The sequence below is a fragment of the Protopterus annectens genome, chromosome 2.part1 (genome assembly GCF_019279795.1).
Source record: "Protopterus annectens isolate FY-2018-M chromosome 2.part1, PAN1.0, whole genome shotgun sequence".
NCBI lineage: Eukaryota > Metazoa > Chordata > Ceratodontiformes > Protopteridae > Protopterus > Protopterus annectens.
In genome coordinates this window covers 679,840,529-679,860,168 of record NC_056729.1, presented here as the reverse complement: position 1 = coordinate 679,860,168, position 19,640 = coordinate 679,840,529, and the positions used below count along the sequence as shown (strand labels likewise).

At 37.6% G+C, this 19,640-nt stretch overlaps 1 protein-coding gene across 2 annotated transcripts in view; it reads left to right on the top strand.

Moving 5' to 3' along the window:
• Positions 1–19,640, top strand: part of MTUS1 (microtubule associated scaffold protein 1) — a 2,531,455-nt gene that overhangs the window by 1,328,373 nt on the left and 1,183,442 nt on the right. For both annotated transcript variants that reach the window (XM_044062416.1, XM_044062417.1), the window contains one exon: positions 18,017–18,115. In XM_044062416.1, coding sequence (XP_043918351.1) covers positions 18,017–18,115 — 99 coding nt within the window. The remainder of the gene's footprint in view (positions 1–18,016; positions 18,116–19,640) is intronic.

Below are 19,640 nucleotides of genomic sequence, written 5' to 3'. Positions count from 1 at the left end.
ATCAGCTTATCCCACTTGCCATCTTCCCCTCCCAGATAAAGTCCTTCAGCTCTTTATTAACTGCTATCCACAACTTCTACTCTGGTTGATAAAAATATGCCTGACCTGTGTATAAGACTAAAGGGTAAAGGGACTAAAAAAATTGACTGCTTGTATGCAACTATCCATATCTAAATAACAAAGCTTCCATTTTCTCAGTTTTTGTAATACCTTTTATCTAGTCTCTTCCCACATATCCTTTGCTACCACACCAGAATCATTTTTAATCCATACTCCTAAATATTTCATTTTATCATGTCCCCATAAATATGGATATTGCCGAACCACGTCATGTATGGGGTACATAACTTACCGTTATTGCCTTTGTGTTAGCTTCATTAATTTTGTGTCCCACAAAGATTTGAAACTGTCTCAAAATGTTGCACAACACTGTTATGTCTCTCTCTGATTTTGTCAGGTATAAAGTATTTGCAAATAGAGCCAGGTTTTCTTGAAAACCATACCGATTATATCCTTGAATTTCTGAGTTATTTTCTTTGCCAGTGTTTCTTACTCTAATGCAAATAACAAAGGGGAAAGAGGACACCCTGCCTGATTCCTTTGCTCAAGCAGTAATTATCAGAAATGAGCCAACTCACTTTAAGTTTTGTCTCCAAGCCCTCAGATAGTCTCCTAATCAACCTTATAATTTTTTCATGACATGCAAATGCTTCCATTGCCCTTCTCGTAAAGTCCCACCGTACTTCATCAAATGCTTTCTCTGCATTAAGACTCACCAACAACAGTGGTATTTTCTTACTTTCTGTTTCCCTCTGGATCATCAGTGTTCTGTTAATATTGTCAAATGTTTGCCTGCCCACCACAAAACCACATTGATGCATATCTATCAATTTTGGCATTACTTTTGTCACTCTTTTAGCCATTATAGACATGAACACTTTATAATCATGGTTTAGGTTTGAAATGGGCCTGAATGAAGCTGGCTGTGGATCTTTACCCCCTTTAGGTATTACAGCTAAACAAAACCTTCTTGGTCTTTATCAGTTTTTTTCCCTCCTAGCTTCCAAACTTCCCCAGGAAATACCATCTATTCCTGTGGACTTTCCTATAGATTGGTTACACATCACAATTATGGGTCTATATTACCAGATCAAAAACCCATTTCAGCAAACACCACAAGACTGACACGTATAGCGTGAACTGTGGTAACGGCGAATGTTCAAAACCATGAAACACGAAATGTTGAAGTGTCATGGTTTGCCAGTCTGCAGTATAGCTCCGTAAGGTAAGTGTGCGATAGTTACGGACCTTAGGGTTAAGGTGTGGGTTAAGGTAAGTGTATAGATAGTACTGTATGTAAGGTTTAGTGTACGGTTAGAAGTAAGGTTTGGTTAGTGTATGTATGTGTGTTATTTATTATGTTTGGGTATGTAGTATGTAGAGGTACCTGACAAATCTTCGAGCACTCAAAATTTGGAACGTTACATGGTCGAGACCAAATATTCAAAATTTTGAGTGTTTGAAGATAGATTTTCAACGGTGCCGTACGGTGCAGATGGGGAGAATTTCAGAAGTGCGGTCTTGGAGTTGGTATATTTAAGTAGGGGGGGTGTGGGTGGAACAGGGGGGCTTGCCCCCTGCCTACGCTGTTAGTGTTTTTTTCTTTTTTTACTTTTTTTTTATTTGATGTTTGAACATCCAAATGTTGAACATTTGGTCGTGACCATGTAATCGACATTTTGGATGTTTGAACATTTAACATAGACCCAGTATGTAGCACACTGTGGTGTTGGCCGACTATGAAGATTAGAGATTTGAAATTTCACGGTTTAGGGGGTTCGGTGTATTTGCGGTTCGCGCTATATGTGTCGGTCTTGTGGTGTTCGCTGAAACGGGTTTTCGATCTGGTAATGTAGACCACACAATTATCTCATCTCCTTCTATCCTAACCATTAGTAATTGAGCCTCATCTACCTCTAGTAGTGGCATATTTAATTCTTTAGTAGAGATGGCACAAAGTCCAATGTGCACTGTAGATTTTCAAAAAAACAAGTCAGGAACCAAGGAAATAGCTGCACCTTTTATTGCACACTTCTTCTGGTACTTTGGCTAACAAGCCTTCAAGGAATAAAAACTTCCATTATTGCAGCCTTTTTAAATCCCATCAATTTTGTATGCAAATACATTTAATTCACCAAACCTTTAATACAAATCCACACCCAAGCTTAAAGGCATAGTTCCTTAAGTAATAGAGAAGACACACACATTATAAAATACACTGTGAAAAATACACTATAAAAAAAACATATGATCCACCATCAACTAAATACATAATTATGAACATGTCTTGCTTTAAATCTATAATAAGTTTATTTTATTTTACATTACATAACTACCTTACCACTTTTATTATTGCCTAGTAGAATTTATAACTGAACATTCACACTACAACTACCTAACATATATATGTATACAAACAAATGAACTTCTAAACATTAAATAAACTAATCAAAAATTAATTATAGTCATTGGATATCCCTGTTTAATTCTAAATTCAACCCTCATGGATGTAAGGTTCCTAAATTGATGATAAGTTTAGTTTCCAGTCTTAATAACCTATGAATTCCCCCCATATTATTCGTTCCGAAGGGTCTAGCCAAAACACTGAAGAAAAAACTGTCTAGATCTCATTTATGGACAGAACAAAAATGTTGTGCCACTGGGCTCTCTAATCCCTAATATCACCCAAGTGTTCCAATATTCTGAACTTCACCTTCCTTTTTGTTTGCCCAATGTACCAAATTGTTGGTGTACATCCACATCCAGTGAGATAAATGACCCCACAAGAATCGCATTTAAATTCATTTTTAATCCAAAATTTCTTTCCATTGATAACAAATCCGCCCAAATTCTTAATTCTGTTACATATTTTACACCTACCACAAGGAAAGGCCCCCAATTTTTTCCTCACAGTGTTTTGTGCCCTTTAGTTCAGCAATTCCTTCAAATTGCTGAACCTACCATATGAGAATAAGTCTATAGGGAAATTATCACCTCATCTCTGTAAATTACTGGCCATATTTTTTTAACCAATTCCCGTATGGTATCTGATAAAGGAGATAATTTGTTTACATAAAACATAGGTTCCTTTTCCTCCAAATTTATATCATAATAATCATTCCAACCCCTGGAACCTTTTTGATAAAATTTTTTACCTGGTAATCCTCTGACCTTGTCCATTGCTGCTTGAATGTATGTATCCTTATAGGCCCTCTTAACAGCTTATACTTTACCATAACAAACTCCCTTTGTAATGCTTGCTTGTCAGATGTGTTGGTAAGAATATGCTTAAACTCCCCATAGGGCAAAGATTTTATCAAATGTAATGGGTGAGAGCTGCTAGCCTCTAAAAAAATTATTTGCAGCTGTTGATTTATGAAAAGGGTTGTATTGAAGCTTTCCATCATTATCTACATAAAACCTTACATCAAGAAACTGCATGGCTTCTTCACTGGTTCTGTATGTAAACTCCAAACCAAATAAATTTTGACTCAACATAACTATGAAATTCCCAAATTCCTTCTGATCTCCCATACACATCAAATCATTGATAAAACGTTTGAACATAATCACATTGTTCTTAAAAAAAAAAAAAAAAAAAAAAAAAAAAAAAAAGATGTGGGATAGACAAACACATTCTCAAATAATGCCCTGGCCTAAACAATAATGCATGAGGGGGAGAAAGCCGCCCCCATTGTTGTCCCCTCCAACTGCATGTAAAATGATTGTTCGAAGATGATGTAGTTGTGTGTAAGGGCATACTCTAACAACTGACAAACCTGAGCAGTTTGTGGACCCTCCCCCATCATTTTTACAATTGCTTCTAAGCCCTTATCTATTCTGATGTGTGTGTAAAGTGATTTTAAATCCGCACAAGCTAAATAATACTCAGAACTCCATTGAATCTCGCCAATACATTCCAAAGCTTGTGCAGTATTTTTAACATGTGACTGAACCTTGTGGAGAAATACCTTAAGTTGGGAGTCGAAGATGATGCCAATATTCTGCAAAAATGCTCCCACCCCCCAAAACTATTGCTCTCCCAGGAGGTTTAGTAAAAGATTAATGCAACTTGGGAATTGCAAAAAACTTGGCATCTCTTGGACTTTTTACAAACGTTATTTTTAACATCAGATTGATTAAAAACCCCCAACCTTTCACCTCTCTTCAATAACTCAAGTAAGCCCTCATTGAACATACTTATTGTATTGGATTTCAGTTTCTTATAAACTTTCTCATCTGACAACAAGTCAAATACCATGCTGTTATAATCTTCCCTTGTCTGCCTGTGTAAAAATATATTGTTCAGTCAAATCCTGTAGCTGCTTTAAAGCTGTCCACTGTGCTTTACTTAAATTTCAAATGTTTGAATTTCAAGCAGAATGCTTATAAGCAACTTCTATTTGTTTGCACAACACAGTTTCAAACATATTAACTGCTACAGACATTTTGGGAGGTGCAAAAGAGGTTACAGAACAACCAATTTACCATAACCAGTTGCAAAATTGACATCACATACATTTAAATGATCAGAGTCATTACTAGTGTCCAGGTTTAATATGTTAGTGTCCACAATCGGGTTGTCAGATACTGACAAATTCAAAAGTGAATCATCCAACAATTCATCACAACACAATTCTGCATCTTTACTGCTTTGCCCCTTATTGGAGAAAAAAACTTTTAAATGCAGCTTCCTGCAAAACTTTTCAACCTTCCCCCAATAAGTCTGCTAAGGTTGCCAAATAAGTAGGGACAAACATAGTCCCCTTCAAAAGGACACTTACAGCTTCTTCTGAAAGTGTAAGGTCTGATTACTTCACAGTGCTTAAGTCATTGCTTAAAGAAAGTTCAGGGAAAGTAACGTCTGTGTGATTAACACATACCTCTCTCTGTTCATGAGAACAGTCTAGTTTTTTTCCCTTTCCCTGAAATCTTTTGCCTCTTCCTCTGCCACGATCTGAGACATCAGATTCCTCCACTCCTTCCACCTGCACAGGGCTGTCTACTGCCTTGTTCATATCCTCGAATGAGATGCTCTCTTTCGACTGTTGGGCACCATTTCCCCATGATGAAACTGACGTATTGCGTGAAGAGAGGCCAGAAGGTGAACTATTCCTTCTGTTTGCATGAAAATTACGCCCCATCTGCCTTTCCATTGCCAGGAAAAAATAATTCCACATCCTTAGTCATTGATGTCCTTTGCAAGCTTTCTTTTCTTTCTACAACCTCTGATTCCACCTTTGCAACCTGAACCTTCACGTCTCTCATCTTATTTGCAAAAAGGACATCTGACGTCTCTGAAAGCAACGCCTCCTGCAGTTGCATAATGGAAATCCATTCCTTCTCCTGTGCACAAACATTTCTTTTGATCAGAATCTTCAGCCAATTAATAGTACAAAGCAAAGATACAGATTTCCCTCTTCCAATAAATCATTTTCTTCCTCCAAAAACTCAAATGCTGGTAAACAGTCTATCCTTAGCCCTCTAGGTGTGATGTTTAGTTCCACATGCTTCTGTAGCAATTTTATATCATAAGACAACAAAACTTCTTTTTTCAACAATTTTTCAGGCTGATCATACCTCATCCATCCAATTGTCATTACCCATGGACTAAGGATCATTGCAAGCAATTTTATCTTCTCTTTCCTTCCATAATTCAGCACACCGGAACCTTTCCACCTCTGCTTGGGTTTTGAAAACCCCAGGAATTGCCTCTGCTCCTTCCAAAGACATAATTAAGTACACACAGCACAAAGTCCAACGTGCACCATAGATTTTCAAAAAAACAAGTCAGGAACCAAGCAAATAGCTGCACCTTCTTTTATTGCACACTTCTGGTACCTCGGCTAACGAGCCTTCAAGGAATAAAACCTTCCATTATTGCAGCCTTTTTAAATCCTATCAATTTTGTATGCAAATACATTTAATTCACCAAACCTTTAATACAAATCAACACCCAAGCTTAAAGGCATATTTAATTATTTCATAAACATTTCCATTTGTAGCTTTTCTTGACTTCAGTATTTCTCTACATTATACAGACTTTCATAAAATTTCCGAAATATTTCTAATACCTCTAGGATCTCTTTGTTATAGGTTACCTAAGCTTGGCAACAGCCCTTTCTACTTTCTGTTGCCTGAGTCATCATGCTAAATGTTTTTTTGTACTCATGTTGTCGAGGAAAAAAAAAAGAAAAAAAAGTTGTTTAACAGCAATCTTTTTAAACTCTGGCATACTATGGAGGTAATCCCTTATTTTCTGCTTAACATTCTTAAGTTGATAATCATCTTGTTCTGTGAGATTCCCCATATTCTGCAATAATTTAACATTTGTCAGTCCCTAAATAATTCTGGTCACTACTTAAGCATACCCCCTCCTTTTTTTTTATTTCCACCCTATTTTTAAACTCCACCTTAATTGTATCCCACGCCCTAGCTGTATTTTCAGAAGAAATTTCTATCTTCTCTAACAGCTCCTGAATAATCTCCACTACCAGTTACTTAAATTCTTCTGTTTTCAGCAGCTAGGTGGGAAAGCACCACTGTCTCATTTTTATTTCATTACCCTGTGTTTTCATTTTGGTTATTATAGGCGCATAATCTGAAATAGTTATTGGGTGCATGTCAAGACCTTCAATTAAATGCACATATTCTTGTGAAATGTAAATTCTGTCTAGTCTAGCCTGTTTTTTTAAATCCCGCAGAATATGTAAATTCACTCCAGACTCCTATTCCTGAATTCACATCTTCTATGCCAATATTTTCATAAATTTCTTCAAAAATCTACCCTCCTTTGTTATACTTTCCCTTCTGGGCCCCAGACACATATTCCATGCTGCAAATTACATTCCAGTCTTGACCTATAAGTAATATTCCTTACTGAAAACTGATTATTTCTCCCAGAATTTTCTTAAGCTCCAAATAGTAATTTTAGGTGAAATATAAATACCTGCCATTGTAATCCTCCTTTCTTGCCAGTAGCCCCTTAGCACTACAAATCTGCCATTATTATCTTTATCCTCTTCTATCACTATTGGAGCTCCTATTGCAATTAATATACGTACTCCTCTTTTCCTTTGCCCTAGGTATTCAGCTGAATAACCATCCTGAAAACCTTTATCAAATTCACATAGTTCTTTCTAAGTGTGACTCCTGTAATATAGCTATTTGCAGTCTACATTTTTAATATAGTTCACTGCTCTTTCTTTTCTGTTTATTTGCGAGACCATTGACATTTAAAGACATTACAGAAAGCATCATTGCATTGTTATTTCCACCTTTTATGTAAAACACCTTTTTTGTTAAGTCTAGTTCCAGATTTTGTGTTACATACATGTACTATTTTGCAGGTTGAACTTTTTTACAGTTTTTTGTCATATCCATTTGAGCCTATGTAACATCTTAAAAACTTTTTTGTCGCCTGTCCTTTTACACTTAAAAGACAGGCAGGCGGGGTAGTTCATTTAAGATGCCGTATTATATAGAAACACATCAGGATGGATAGCAGCATCAGTAAATATAAATGGACTGATTAACAGACAGAGCTTACACACATGCATGCTTACATCTCAACCGCTAACTACAAAATGGCACTCTGGCTTGCTCAGTACTCGGTACATTATTTATTTGTCATTTGTTAACCGGGTTGGTCCAACTGAGCCTAAGGCCCTTTTTCAGTGGTGACCCGGGAAGAAAAGCTCCAGTTAGAATTACAATCATTTAAGACAGAAATTTGCATTATTGATGGCATATAACAAGAATGTATGCAACAAAGTGAAATTAACTAAATTAACAGTTTTGTACAAGTTTCTGAGTATATCTAAACTGTAACTGCAAGATTAATCTGGGTGCAGGAAAATTATTTACATGAACTGGGTAGTAGATATGTAGTGGTAGTATTGGCACTATGGATAGGAGAAAGGATAGAGGAAAGAGAAGAAAGTAGATTTAGGAAGAGGGTAGCTAGAATCAGGTTGGAGCTTGACAAGGACAGGACTGGGTGTTTTGTAGATAGCGTTTAAGTTCAATTTTGAATTGGGCCTTGTGGAGGATACTTCTTATATTATGCGGAAGGGAGTTCCAGCAGTACGCTACTGAGTATTTGTATAGTGACTTCCCAATATTTTTGTTGGTTTGAAGATGTCAAAAAATGTTTGTCAGATGTACAGAGCTGATGTCAGGGGGTTGTATTGTGATACAATATTAGAGACAGAGGGGCAGGAAGTGGGGGTTATAAAGAATTGAATGTGTTATATGCAGTTGTGGAAGGAGCAGTAGGGAATTCAAAACATTGCAAAGACTTAAGGGCAAAGCAGTGATGGGATTTTATAGGGGAGAATGGAGGCAAATTTAGCTATTTTGTTGTAGGTTTGCTCTAATTTGCTGAGAAGAGATGACTGAAGGTTGATAAGGACTGGAGCTGCATACAAAAGATCGGGTAAGAGGAGAGACATGGCAAGGGATGGTTTGGAGGAGGGAGAAAGAAATTTACGATTACGGTACAGGAGCCCAAGTTTATGGTGTTTTTTTTATGGATTGATTGATATGAATATTGAATTTTAGTTCATCTATGGTGACGCCAAGTAATTTAGTATGTGGTTCAGGTCTGATGATGGTGTTGCTAATAGAGGTAATGGAGAAAGATGATTTGTGCTGTGCTAGTGTTTTAGAAAGAAAAGTAGAAGTTTAGTTTTTTAGGATTTAATATTAGCTGATTATCAGTGAGCCAAGTCTCAATGGAAGAGAATGTGTCTTGGGTAAGAGAAAGGAGGTCAGGGATACTGTGGGCAGTGGTGATAAGGGTGGAATTGTCAGCATATTGTAAGAGAGTTGAGAGGTTAGTAGCAGAGTGTAAGTTGTTAGTGAAGACATTGAACAGGAGAGGTGCCAAAATAGAGCCTTGGGGAACACCAGTATAGCCAGAAATGGGGAGGAGACAGTTTGCCAGCGTATAGATTGTAGTCTATTAGATAAGTAACTAGAGAACCAGGTTATAGAGGGGGTAGAAAGGTGAAGGTCAGAAAGTTTAGTTAACAGAGTTAGAGTGGGAGACTATATCAAAAGCCTTTGAGAGATCAAGGAATAGAAAACAAAAAGTTATCACGGGCTTCTGCTACTGTTTGGGTGAATGAGAGAAGAGTGGTAGATATGCAGTGGTGGGCTCTAAATTCATGCTGGGTGGGAGATGGAATTATCAAGCAAGTGTTTAAGTAGCTGAGAATGAATGCATTTTTCTAGTATTTTGGAAAGGGGATAGTATATCAGTAGGACGATGATTTGAGGAGGTCAGTGGAGTTACCTCCTTTGTGGTGAGGGATTGTATAAAAGGATTTCCATAACTCTGGGACTACAGACTCCATAATAGAATGATTAATAAGGATAGAGACTGGGTAGGAAATAGAATCGGCAGCAATTTTTAGGAAGTGGGGAGGTAAATTATCAACAGAGGGGGAGAGCAGGGTTTGAGTTGATTGAGTTGGGATCTGATAAAGGCAGGGGGATCAGGTTGTAAGGAGAAAGTATTGAAGGAAGAAGGACTGGGAGGTAAAGTCAGAGAAGAGGCACTGAGACTATGCTGTTAGTCTTTGGATTGTTTCTATTAAGTGATTATTTAGTAGACTAGCAGTTTTAGTGGGAGTATTGAGAGGGAAGGGGTTGGAGGTAGGAGGGGGTACTAGGATAGACGATTTTATTAACGGTGGACCAGAATTAATTGGGGTTGGTAAATGGGCTGCAGTGGTTGGAAGCAAAAAATTATTTTTTATCTTTAATTAGTTTTTTACACATATTTCCAAGTCCTTTGTAAATTTGGAGTAGGAGAGAATTTTATTTTTGATCCAAGTTTTCCAGGCAGCGTCCTCTGGTGCATAATAGAACATGTTTGTTTAGTGAGCCAGGGGCAGAGTTTGATTTTACCCTGATTTTTCTGGATGTAGCCAGGGAGTTTAGTATGTCAATAAATATCTTGTTGAATGCTGTTACAGCATTATTAGGGGGAGGTGATTAAGGAAGGACTAGTTGATGTTGGACAGTGTAGAGCTGAACTTGTCTGGGTCGAAGTGAGTCCGATTACGATATTCTCTGTAGAGGTGGTGTTTGGGTGACTGTTGTGAGTATCTATGGACATGGGTAGGGGAATGGTCACTCAGAGTTGGGAAGTATGCAAGGGTTATGATAGACACAAGGGTCGGAAGTAAGGATCCAGTCTGTAATAGATCCAGAGGTAGATGTTTTGTTTGTTCTGGTATGGGAAGATATGAGTTGGTGGAAGCCGTACAGATTGAGAGAATAAGTAGGTGAAGAGGAAGAAAGTAAATCACAATCAATTATCTTTCCAAGTGTAATGGTTTCCTGAGGAATATTTTGGGAGAGCCAGGAGAGAAAGTCTTCAAGAATAGGAAGTTTTGTTACCTGGGGGATATAGATGGAGAAAATGGCAATTTTTTATGGGGGTTAAGATGGCAGTCTACGATGAGGATTTCTGCAGGAGCAAAGCTGGGTAAGGGGTAGAGAGTGGAGAGATGGTGAGTTGGTTGGAGTACATTAGTACATGCCCACAGGAGGTTTCTTTGAGACATACACACATTGCTCTACATCCACCCTCTTAAAATTGCCCTTATGAAATAACATTGCAGTTAAACATGCATCAGTATAGACATTAGAAACAAAACACAATGCTCATGTCTAAGTTACCGTGTATCTGGAACATGGTTTGGAGATTCGACTGTATCTTGTGACATAAATATCAGGACTGGACTTATCAACAGGGACAGGTATCAGTCGCTTCAGGGTTCATCACAGGAATGGAAATTGCTTCTGGAACTTACTCTGGAACTGCAACACCAGACAACTCACTCTGAGAAGGTCTTTCTCACAGGCTAGGTGCTGTAGTATAGTCTCTGGCACTAGTATCAAATGCTTCCAATTCAGCCTAAAAACTGCTCCTTGTGATTCCACAGTGTACGATTTCGGCTCTGTATCAATATTCTTCACTACACTAATCGGATCATAAACTTTGGATGTTTACATCCTTACTACTTCTCCTTCTCGTAATGGATTGAGCAGTTTGCTAATCTTATTGTAATAGGTCTTCTGAGTTAGGTGTTTCTTCAACAGATTGGTTTTCACTGAGCTGTTCTTGACACTTGGAACCAACAATTGACTACTGATTGGTAATGTGGTTCTCATTTGTCTTGACAGAATTCTCTGAGCAGGTGAACCAAGATGTTTATCACGAGGAATGTTTGAGATTCAAGAGATTCTGGAAAATATCACTATCGTCTCTTTACTTTAGTAACTGCTTTGAACTTGAACATGCAGTTCTGCCAAAAGTTTGACTGCACATACTCCTGGCTACTCGTGACAAGAGTAAAGTCCCACTGTTTGACAAATCTTTTGAACTGATGGCTTGTAAACTGTGTACCATTGTCAGAAATAACTTTGTGCTGGATTGTGCATGGAAAAACGCACATCTGGTTTAGCTGAAGTGGTTTCTTCTGTTGATGTGACTTTGTTACTATTACATATTGAACAATATAAAAGTACTCTCTCAATGTCCTGTGACATAGAAGGCCAAAAATACTAATTCTGTTGCTCTTCTTTTGGTAGATTCTGTTCCTGGGTGATTACGATGTAAGATAGTAAGGTACTCTGGTTGAAAAGACTTGGGAACAATAACTTTAAGACCTTTCATAATGATACCATTTTTACAGTATTATCTCTGTATGGAAAATAAGGTTGCACTTCTTGAGGTAAACTAGATTGCTTTGGCAGCCATCCTTGTCTGAGAAAGTAGTTGAGCTTCTGTAAAACTGGATCTGCAGCTGTGTAATGTCTCAACTCATCAAGACATGTAGAAGAAAAATTTCTCACTTCCATGACTTCAAAATTAAATTGCTCATTGTCATGCTGTTCAGTGGTGGTACTGGGCGATCTGGATAATGTATCAGCAAGATAACAAAGCTTGCCTTTCTTGTAGACAAGATTGAAATTATACTTTTGCAGTCTAAACATCATGCGTTGCAGTCTGGCTGGGGCTGTGTGCATAGGTTTTCTCAAGATAGTGGCTAAAGGTTGATGATCTGTCTCGATCTGGATAGGTCTACCATACACATAATGATGGAACTTGGAACATGCAAACACAATTGCCAAAAGCTCTTTATCTGAGCATACTGCATTTCAGCTTGGATGAGAGTTCTGGATGCATAAGCAACAGGTTGACCCTCTTGTAAAATGACTGCACCAAGGCCAAATTTTGAAGCATCACATGAAAGAGTAACTGGCTTGTGGACATAGTTATATCCTGGGAGTAGGTGAACTGGCAGTTCTCTGTTTCAAGACAGCCAGTGCTCTCTGGTGCTGTTCTAACCAAGTCCAAGATGCATCTTTATGTGTTAGCTCTAAGTGGTGCTGATATTTGACTTAAGTCTGGAGTGAACTTGCCTAGATGGATAACCATGCCAAGAAAATGTTGTAGGGCTTGAAAACTGTCTTGAGCCAGCATCTCAAGAATGGCTGTTTGCTTAGAAGGGTCTAGTTGTAAGCCTGAACTGGTGAATAAAATGACCAATGTAAGTGACTTCACGTAGCGTGAATTTGCATTTCTGTGGATTGAGCTTGATTCACTTGACCTGCCCTTTCCAGAACTTTTCTAAAGTTTCTGTCATGCTCAGGTTCACCATTCCCACCAGTATGTTCTCTAATATAATAGCACAAGGATACCCAGGAAAAATTTGTTCCATTGCACATTGAAAAACTTCATTTGCAGATTTTATCACAAATGCCATTCTCAGAAATCTGTATCTTCCAAATGGAGTACTGAAAGTAGTGAGCAAGGAGGATTTCTTGTAGAGCAAAATTTCCCAAAATCAACTCTTTGCATCTAAGACAGAAAAAAAGTGACATTAGGCATCAAGGATGCAACTTCTCTAACTGTGTGGATTGGATGATGTCTTTCAGTGCCTTCTTCAAATTTCATGGATCAATAAATATGCTGATATGTGAGCTTTTCATATGAGCTACCACCATGCAAGATGCCCATTCAATCTCCTCTTCAACTGGGCAAATCACACCTTGTTGCACCAGTTTATCTAGTTCGGCTTTGACTCTGGTCTCCATGGCTATTGGAACTTTTCTGGCTGGCCTGACAGCTGGACTGACATATGGGTCTAACTTCATGGAGTACACAACTGGAAGCGTGCCTAGTTTATCTTCATATAGATCAGCATATGTAGAAGAGAGAGACTGGGCAAAATTAGAGTAGTGGTCTTTAAAGCTAACATGGTGAACTTCCTTGTTAAATGAAAGCAGTCCCATTTTCAGAGAGTCTCTGAGGCATAATAATGACCGGATGTGCCTCTTGACCTCAAAAAATAATGTAATTTGTACCTGCAGTTTAACATGAAAGCACTACTTGAGCCTTCGGTTTGAATCTGTTCACCACGATATGCAACAAGCTTCTTATACTTTGTCAAATCAAGCCTTTCACTAGCACTTCCTCTAGCAAATGTTTCTGTAGACATAACATTGCACTTTGAGATAGTATCAGCTTTGAGCTCTATGGGTTTGCCATTTATCCTAACAGTGCAAAATGCTTCATTCTGCATTCACTGCTTCATTAAGCACTGATACACCAACATATAAAGTTGGAGATACACATTACTGTTGTTTAATTGATCAACTCATTTCTTAAAATGTTCCCCTTTCGTAAAAAGAAAAACCTAGCACAAAACCGACACCCAACTACGTCGTGCTCCGGTCCCAAGCAAGGAATACAAAGCGAGTGGTAATCCCTATGCGGTATCTGCTTCCCACAAGAAATACAATTATTCACTTTTTCTGACATCCGGTAAATAACTGAGGCAAGAAAAAACAAAAATGTTCTCAACGGGTACTTAGCCCAACTTGGTATGTCTGAAACTCCAAAACGAAAATTTCAGAAAGCCGAACGGCACTTGCAACGCTGCTTCTGCATCGGACCATGCGGCAAAAAAGACTGAGGATATGACGTCGGTCATGCGCTTTTATACCCTGACGCTCTGATGTCAGGGCTGTGCGCCCATGACCAACGTCAGCCTAATACTTTGGTATTCGGGCCGACCGAGGACAGCGGACTACCCCATAAGTAAGGATTGCAGCAATGTGAGATGAAGAACATGCATTATTTTAAATTCAGGGTTATTCAGATAGTATATAACAACTTGAGAGAAGGTAATAACATTGGGTCCCTCGAATCTTATGAACTAAAATGGATTTTCAATCTTAGGTCACATGTTGAACCAGGACTTAACCAAGCACTTAACATTAGACCAGCTTTATTAGGGCGTAGATAAATATAGTTATTGATAAATAACAGCCCTTTATTTTTATCAAAATGATGCTACAATGTTATGATCATCATCAATTCTCTATATATTTTTCTTATTAACATTAGGTTAATAATGGATGTTTATCTTATTTTTTTTTTTTTTTTTTTTTTAATAAGATATATTCTTATAATGTTTACAAGAATGATGCGTGCTATACTTTTAGAGAAGAAGGAAGTATCTTTATTTTTATTTTTTTTATTTTCATTTTGTTACACATTATTCATTAGTCTCAGTTATCATTTTAAGAGTTTCATTATGTCAATATTGCATTATAGTGTTGATAACAATTAATAATCCATAGACAATACAATTAGTTACTTTGTTTCTGCATTTGCTTAGTGACAATACAATTAGTTATTGTTTCTGCATTTGCTTAGTGACAATATGCTTTCATGTGAAATGAGATATAACTTTAACTGAAATTCTAGCACATATTTTGAGCTATCTTCTTAAACTAATTAATTAATAATTTTATATTGATTATTTGATTGTTTAATTGTTTGAGTTTTAGTATAAATTAGATGTTTTTTTACTTGATTATTGTAACCTGATGAAGCGCGCCATAGAGGTGCGTGAAAGCGCTTGTTTCTATTAAACTTTTAATTACAGCATCGTGGTGGTTCCTTACAGCTTCCTTATGCATTTTGATGCCTTGCAAGACATCCCTCAGTCTACAGGTAGCATGTGCATTATTCAGTTGAAGTGGGAAGCTGTGCTGTGAATATTCCTATCCCTCACCAGCACCAAGTACACCAACTTATTTGCCCTTATCTTTCCACAGGAGCATATCTTAAGGGGACACGGGTTCATCAGTCACACTGGGTTATCTATTTGCCTTCTCCCAATGACAAGATTTCTCCACAAAGTCAAACTTTGCTGATTAATTCTCACTTGCCTTTTCTGGCCTTGACAACTGTAACTTCCTTGTGCTTTATTTCATAGAGGTCTCCTCTTCTAGATTTCCTTCTGTGTCTATCTCACCCAACCGAAAGGCTCACCCAGAAATGCAGTCCTTTGAAAACTCTGTTTTTTTTTCAATTCCATTGATGGCCAGGGACCCTTCACACTCATTCAGGGTGGTTCAAATGCTTGCAACTTTACAAAATCCTTCCATTCACAAGTTGAATGGAAAAAAATAGAAAAGTTTCCTTGTGGGAGATTCAGTGAGATGCAGATCTCTTCTCACCTCTAGTTCATTCTGTCTTTCTATTCTTTTTGATGCAGGTGTCAAACATTTCCACTATTAAACTGCATTTGACAGTTATTTTGAATTTCCATCAAGGTTTTCATTTATTTTCTTTGGATTCCCAAAATTTGCTTAGAGCCATCCTAAATTTAACTTACTATATCCTTCCTTTAAGTATCCCTACCCTTGTCTTTGCACCATCTCCTCATGTTTAGAGAGCTAACTCGTCTTTCATTTGATCCAAATGACTATGTTGGAAAACTGTATCTTGCATCAGTTACTTCATCTAGGAGAGTTTCAGAACTTCAAGCCCTTTCCTGACGGCCCTATTATCTGACCTTTCACACAAAAAAAAGTTTTTTTCTTCGAACTACACTCCTTACTTAAAATGGCTTCAGAAACTAATAATCAAATCATACATCTTCCAGTGTTGAAACGCATCAACAAGCAAACTGCATTAGCAAGACTATTAGAAGTAAACTAGTATAATTTGTCAGAAAGATAACTAACAAGACATCTTTTTGACTGTAGATTGTTTATAAGTCTGTAGTAAAAGCTTCCAAAGTGAAGGCAACATGCCTCTGTTTGAATAGGCGTTGGAATGGAAAGCTGCAGATACCTGTACTGCAGAAAGGAGAAGCCATGTTCAGACCCAGTTAACTAAGCAGATATTTTAAAACTTACCCTACCCCTTTCGGAACACCTTCAGGTATATACCCTGACAAGACTTTAATAGTCATTGTAGGGTTCCAGCAAATCTTATTTTGTTCTGTCTGCTACTGTATTCCTTATGCACCACTTATACTCCTAGGTAATCCAAGTAAACGTTTATGTAGTAAGTTTGTCTGAAGTGTCATTTACAATATCTGATTCCATTTCTGATGTAGAAATATAGTCTGGAATGGTAGTGGAATTTTTTTCCTGGATTTTGGACATCAGTATATCAAATATTTTGTGTTTTCTATATCTCTGTGAATGTGAGATGCTCTTGGCCATCCTATTGATGGGGCTGCATTTTGTGACGAATGGATTAATTAAGTCAAACGTGCATAACTGCAGTGAATGGCAGCTGTATTAATCCAGCAACTCCTAGCCAAGGTGGTATGTTTTCTACTATCAAATGTTGACTTAACTTCTTAATCTCAGGAGGTGTGCAGTGGAGAGCAGTTGAGACAAGTCTTGCAGTTTCTGTCCTAACTAAAATTCCATCTTCATGGTGGTGTTTTCATGTAGAAGTTTTTAGTTTGCCAAAAAGGTATGCTGAATAAGAGATTATTAAATGTGGTCCATCTTCTCTCTTCCGGGATCTCTGCTGTCATTTCAGATTTCTTAGAATAATTCCATCTGGGTTTGTTTCAGTTTCATGTATTTAAACTAGCATTAATTCCATGGCCATGCTTTCGTTATCTCTGGAGATATTTTTTCAGACTTTTCTAGAACTGTGTGCATTATCTTAGGAGTGATATTGCATCACTAAGAAACAGCATTGTTTGATGTTTTCCATGTACAGTGTCCTCAAATTGTATGCTTTTCATTGGTGAGTAGTAGGGTATCTAAAAATGAGTATTTAAAGTCTTTTTGCATGCTAAGTAGCCGCCGATAGTTCTTCATGGGAATATGGTCTCTTCCTGGCTTACATCTTCCCAGACATGCAACGTTTCTTGTTAATCACTTGGCCATTAATATTCTATCTGAGGAATGGTTTTCTAGTTTTTCTTAACTGGTACTGCATCAGTGCTTACTTCCTTTATGTAAATGAATGATTCCAAAGATAGGTTTAAAGCACTTGTTACATGACCAAGACTTGAGTACTATGTTGATCATAATCTTGCCTAGTTAAAATGAAATATCACACACCATCTGTATTATTTTTCTGCCACTTTCAAAAGTAACTTACTTTTTGCCTAAATTTGTTTTGTCCTAGTTTTGAAACAGAATATAAGGTCGTTGCTATATGCCTCATACCCCCTATACCTTCTACGCATTTCATAAGTATACTAAACAAATAGTTTGTCTCGTTTGTCTGGCATAATGTGAGCTCATGCTGGTTTGTTCACATGACTGCTTTAGTCTGAAATTTACATCTTTTCTTAGCAGCTGCTTCTCCACTATTTGAAATGTTTAATATTATCAATACAAAACTGTTATCCACTGCAAGTTGATACTCCTGTCTTGACAACATATGCAAGCTTCCTGTTTTTCCCTCTTCATATGTTTGTCTTGAGACTCTGACGCATCTGGTCTAGACAGGAAGTTGTAGTTAGCCACATGGTTGTGCAACTGTAACTTGGCAGACATTTACTTATCTTCTACATGGGTTGAATGCATGCAATTTTTATTAGATCCATGCAAATGACCAGTGATTTTTATTTATTTTTTCCCTAAACTGTCAATTTCTCACCAGGTACCAAGAATGCACAATCAGCATTTAATCTGGTTCCTAAAAAAACGTCTGCACTGGTTACAAAGCAATTGGGAGCACTTAATGAAAAGCAGTTTTCAGGTAAGTTGATCTTGAAAATATTGCACCTAGCTTTTTAAGATGTTGATTTACCTTCAGCAGGTAAGGGTCATAGAGATTAACGCTTGATGTAGCCATTTCAAAGTTTGTTTCTATGTTTTTCTATTAATGTTTTATAAAAAAAAAAAATCCTTTGGAGGTGAATTGATAATGTACTGTATGCAGTTGTACCATGGAGCTGTGTAGGAGCTGTCTGTGTAAGAGAACTTGTAAGAAAAAAATATTCTCTGTTTGAATGTGAGGTTTAAAAAAAATCTGGTAATGGGGTTGATGTGGTCATGCTTCATTGCTTGATTTAAATACAGCTTTAAAGAATACATTTATTGAGGTAATACTGTTGTAAGTATGATCTAAGTTTATTATATAATGCAGTGTTTAATAGTGGGATTCATGAACAAAGTATGACGACACTTGAAATGCAACTAGTTTCTTTTTGTGATGTTCATCATTAGATTGCTGTTGCAGTTATATATATGGAACATACACTGCCAAGGATGGGACAGTCCGGCAAGTTTGCAAAAGCTTCTGAGTGCCATCTGCATGCATTTTACAGCCAAGGACGCTTGAGGATGTGGTGGTATAAAAATCAGATTTCCATGAACTAAAATTCAGCACTTTCTTGCCATGGATATTTCGGAGTCTGCTACATCTTCAGTGCTTTGGAAGTTGGTTTGTTGAATCTTTTGAGCAGATAATTACCTGACAGGGTTTTTTTACTTGCTGTATTTGTGTGAAATTTTTGTAGCAGTTTGTATCTAGGAGAAAAGGGAAGTGTGAAAGGTAAATTCCTTATAAAGATTTTCACACAGCTTACATGTTTTGTCTAGCGGAATACCTCAACATCAGTTCTTGAAACATCTGTTTGTCCTTTACTCCCGGGGCCATAAGACGTTAGCTTATTAGCCTTAACATATTTCTTGAAAAGCAATGGCTAAAGGTCCTTAGTTGGATGTTAATGGATACTGGCTCAATTATCATGGACATTGTCTTTTTACTAAGAAAAGGAAGACTGTAAAAGAGCCTTCCAAAGTGGCTTCACTTTCAAGGGCTCAAAAAGATGACTCTGTTATAGCCTTATCAGAGCCCTCAAATTGTCCATCACTTTCGTATGATCCCTCTGGTGCTGCTTCTAGGGAAGCTGCCAAACACTAAGAGCCTAGTGCAACCTCAAGAGCTTGAAATACACACCCACCTGAGAGGAGAGAGCCACACTTAGTGATCTTAGAATTGGCCAGACGTTATCCCTCAAGTGTTGGTAAGAGAAACGGTGCCAGGTTCAGGCACAGAAGTTTGGATGTCTGATTTGATCAGAACTTTGAATTTGGAGACACCATGAAAAAAAATTAAACTAAGCATTTTTCTTTTCCCCCAACCCCATTTGGCAGAGAGGCCAACGAAGAATGTTATAGCTGTGCCAGCTGACTTTTCAAAGCTTTTCAGCCTTTGCTGTCTGCTTCTCCAGCCTCTTTTCATGTAAAAAAAGAAAAGGTCTTCCTCTGTTTCTGAT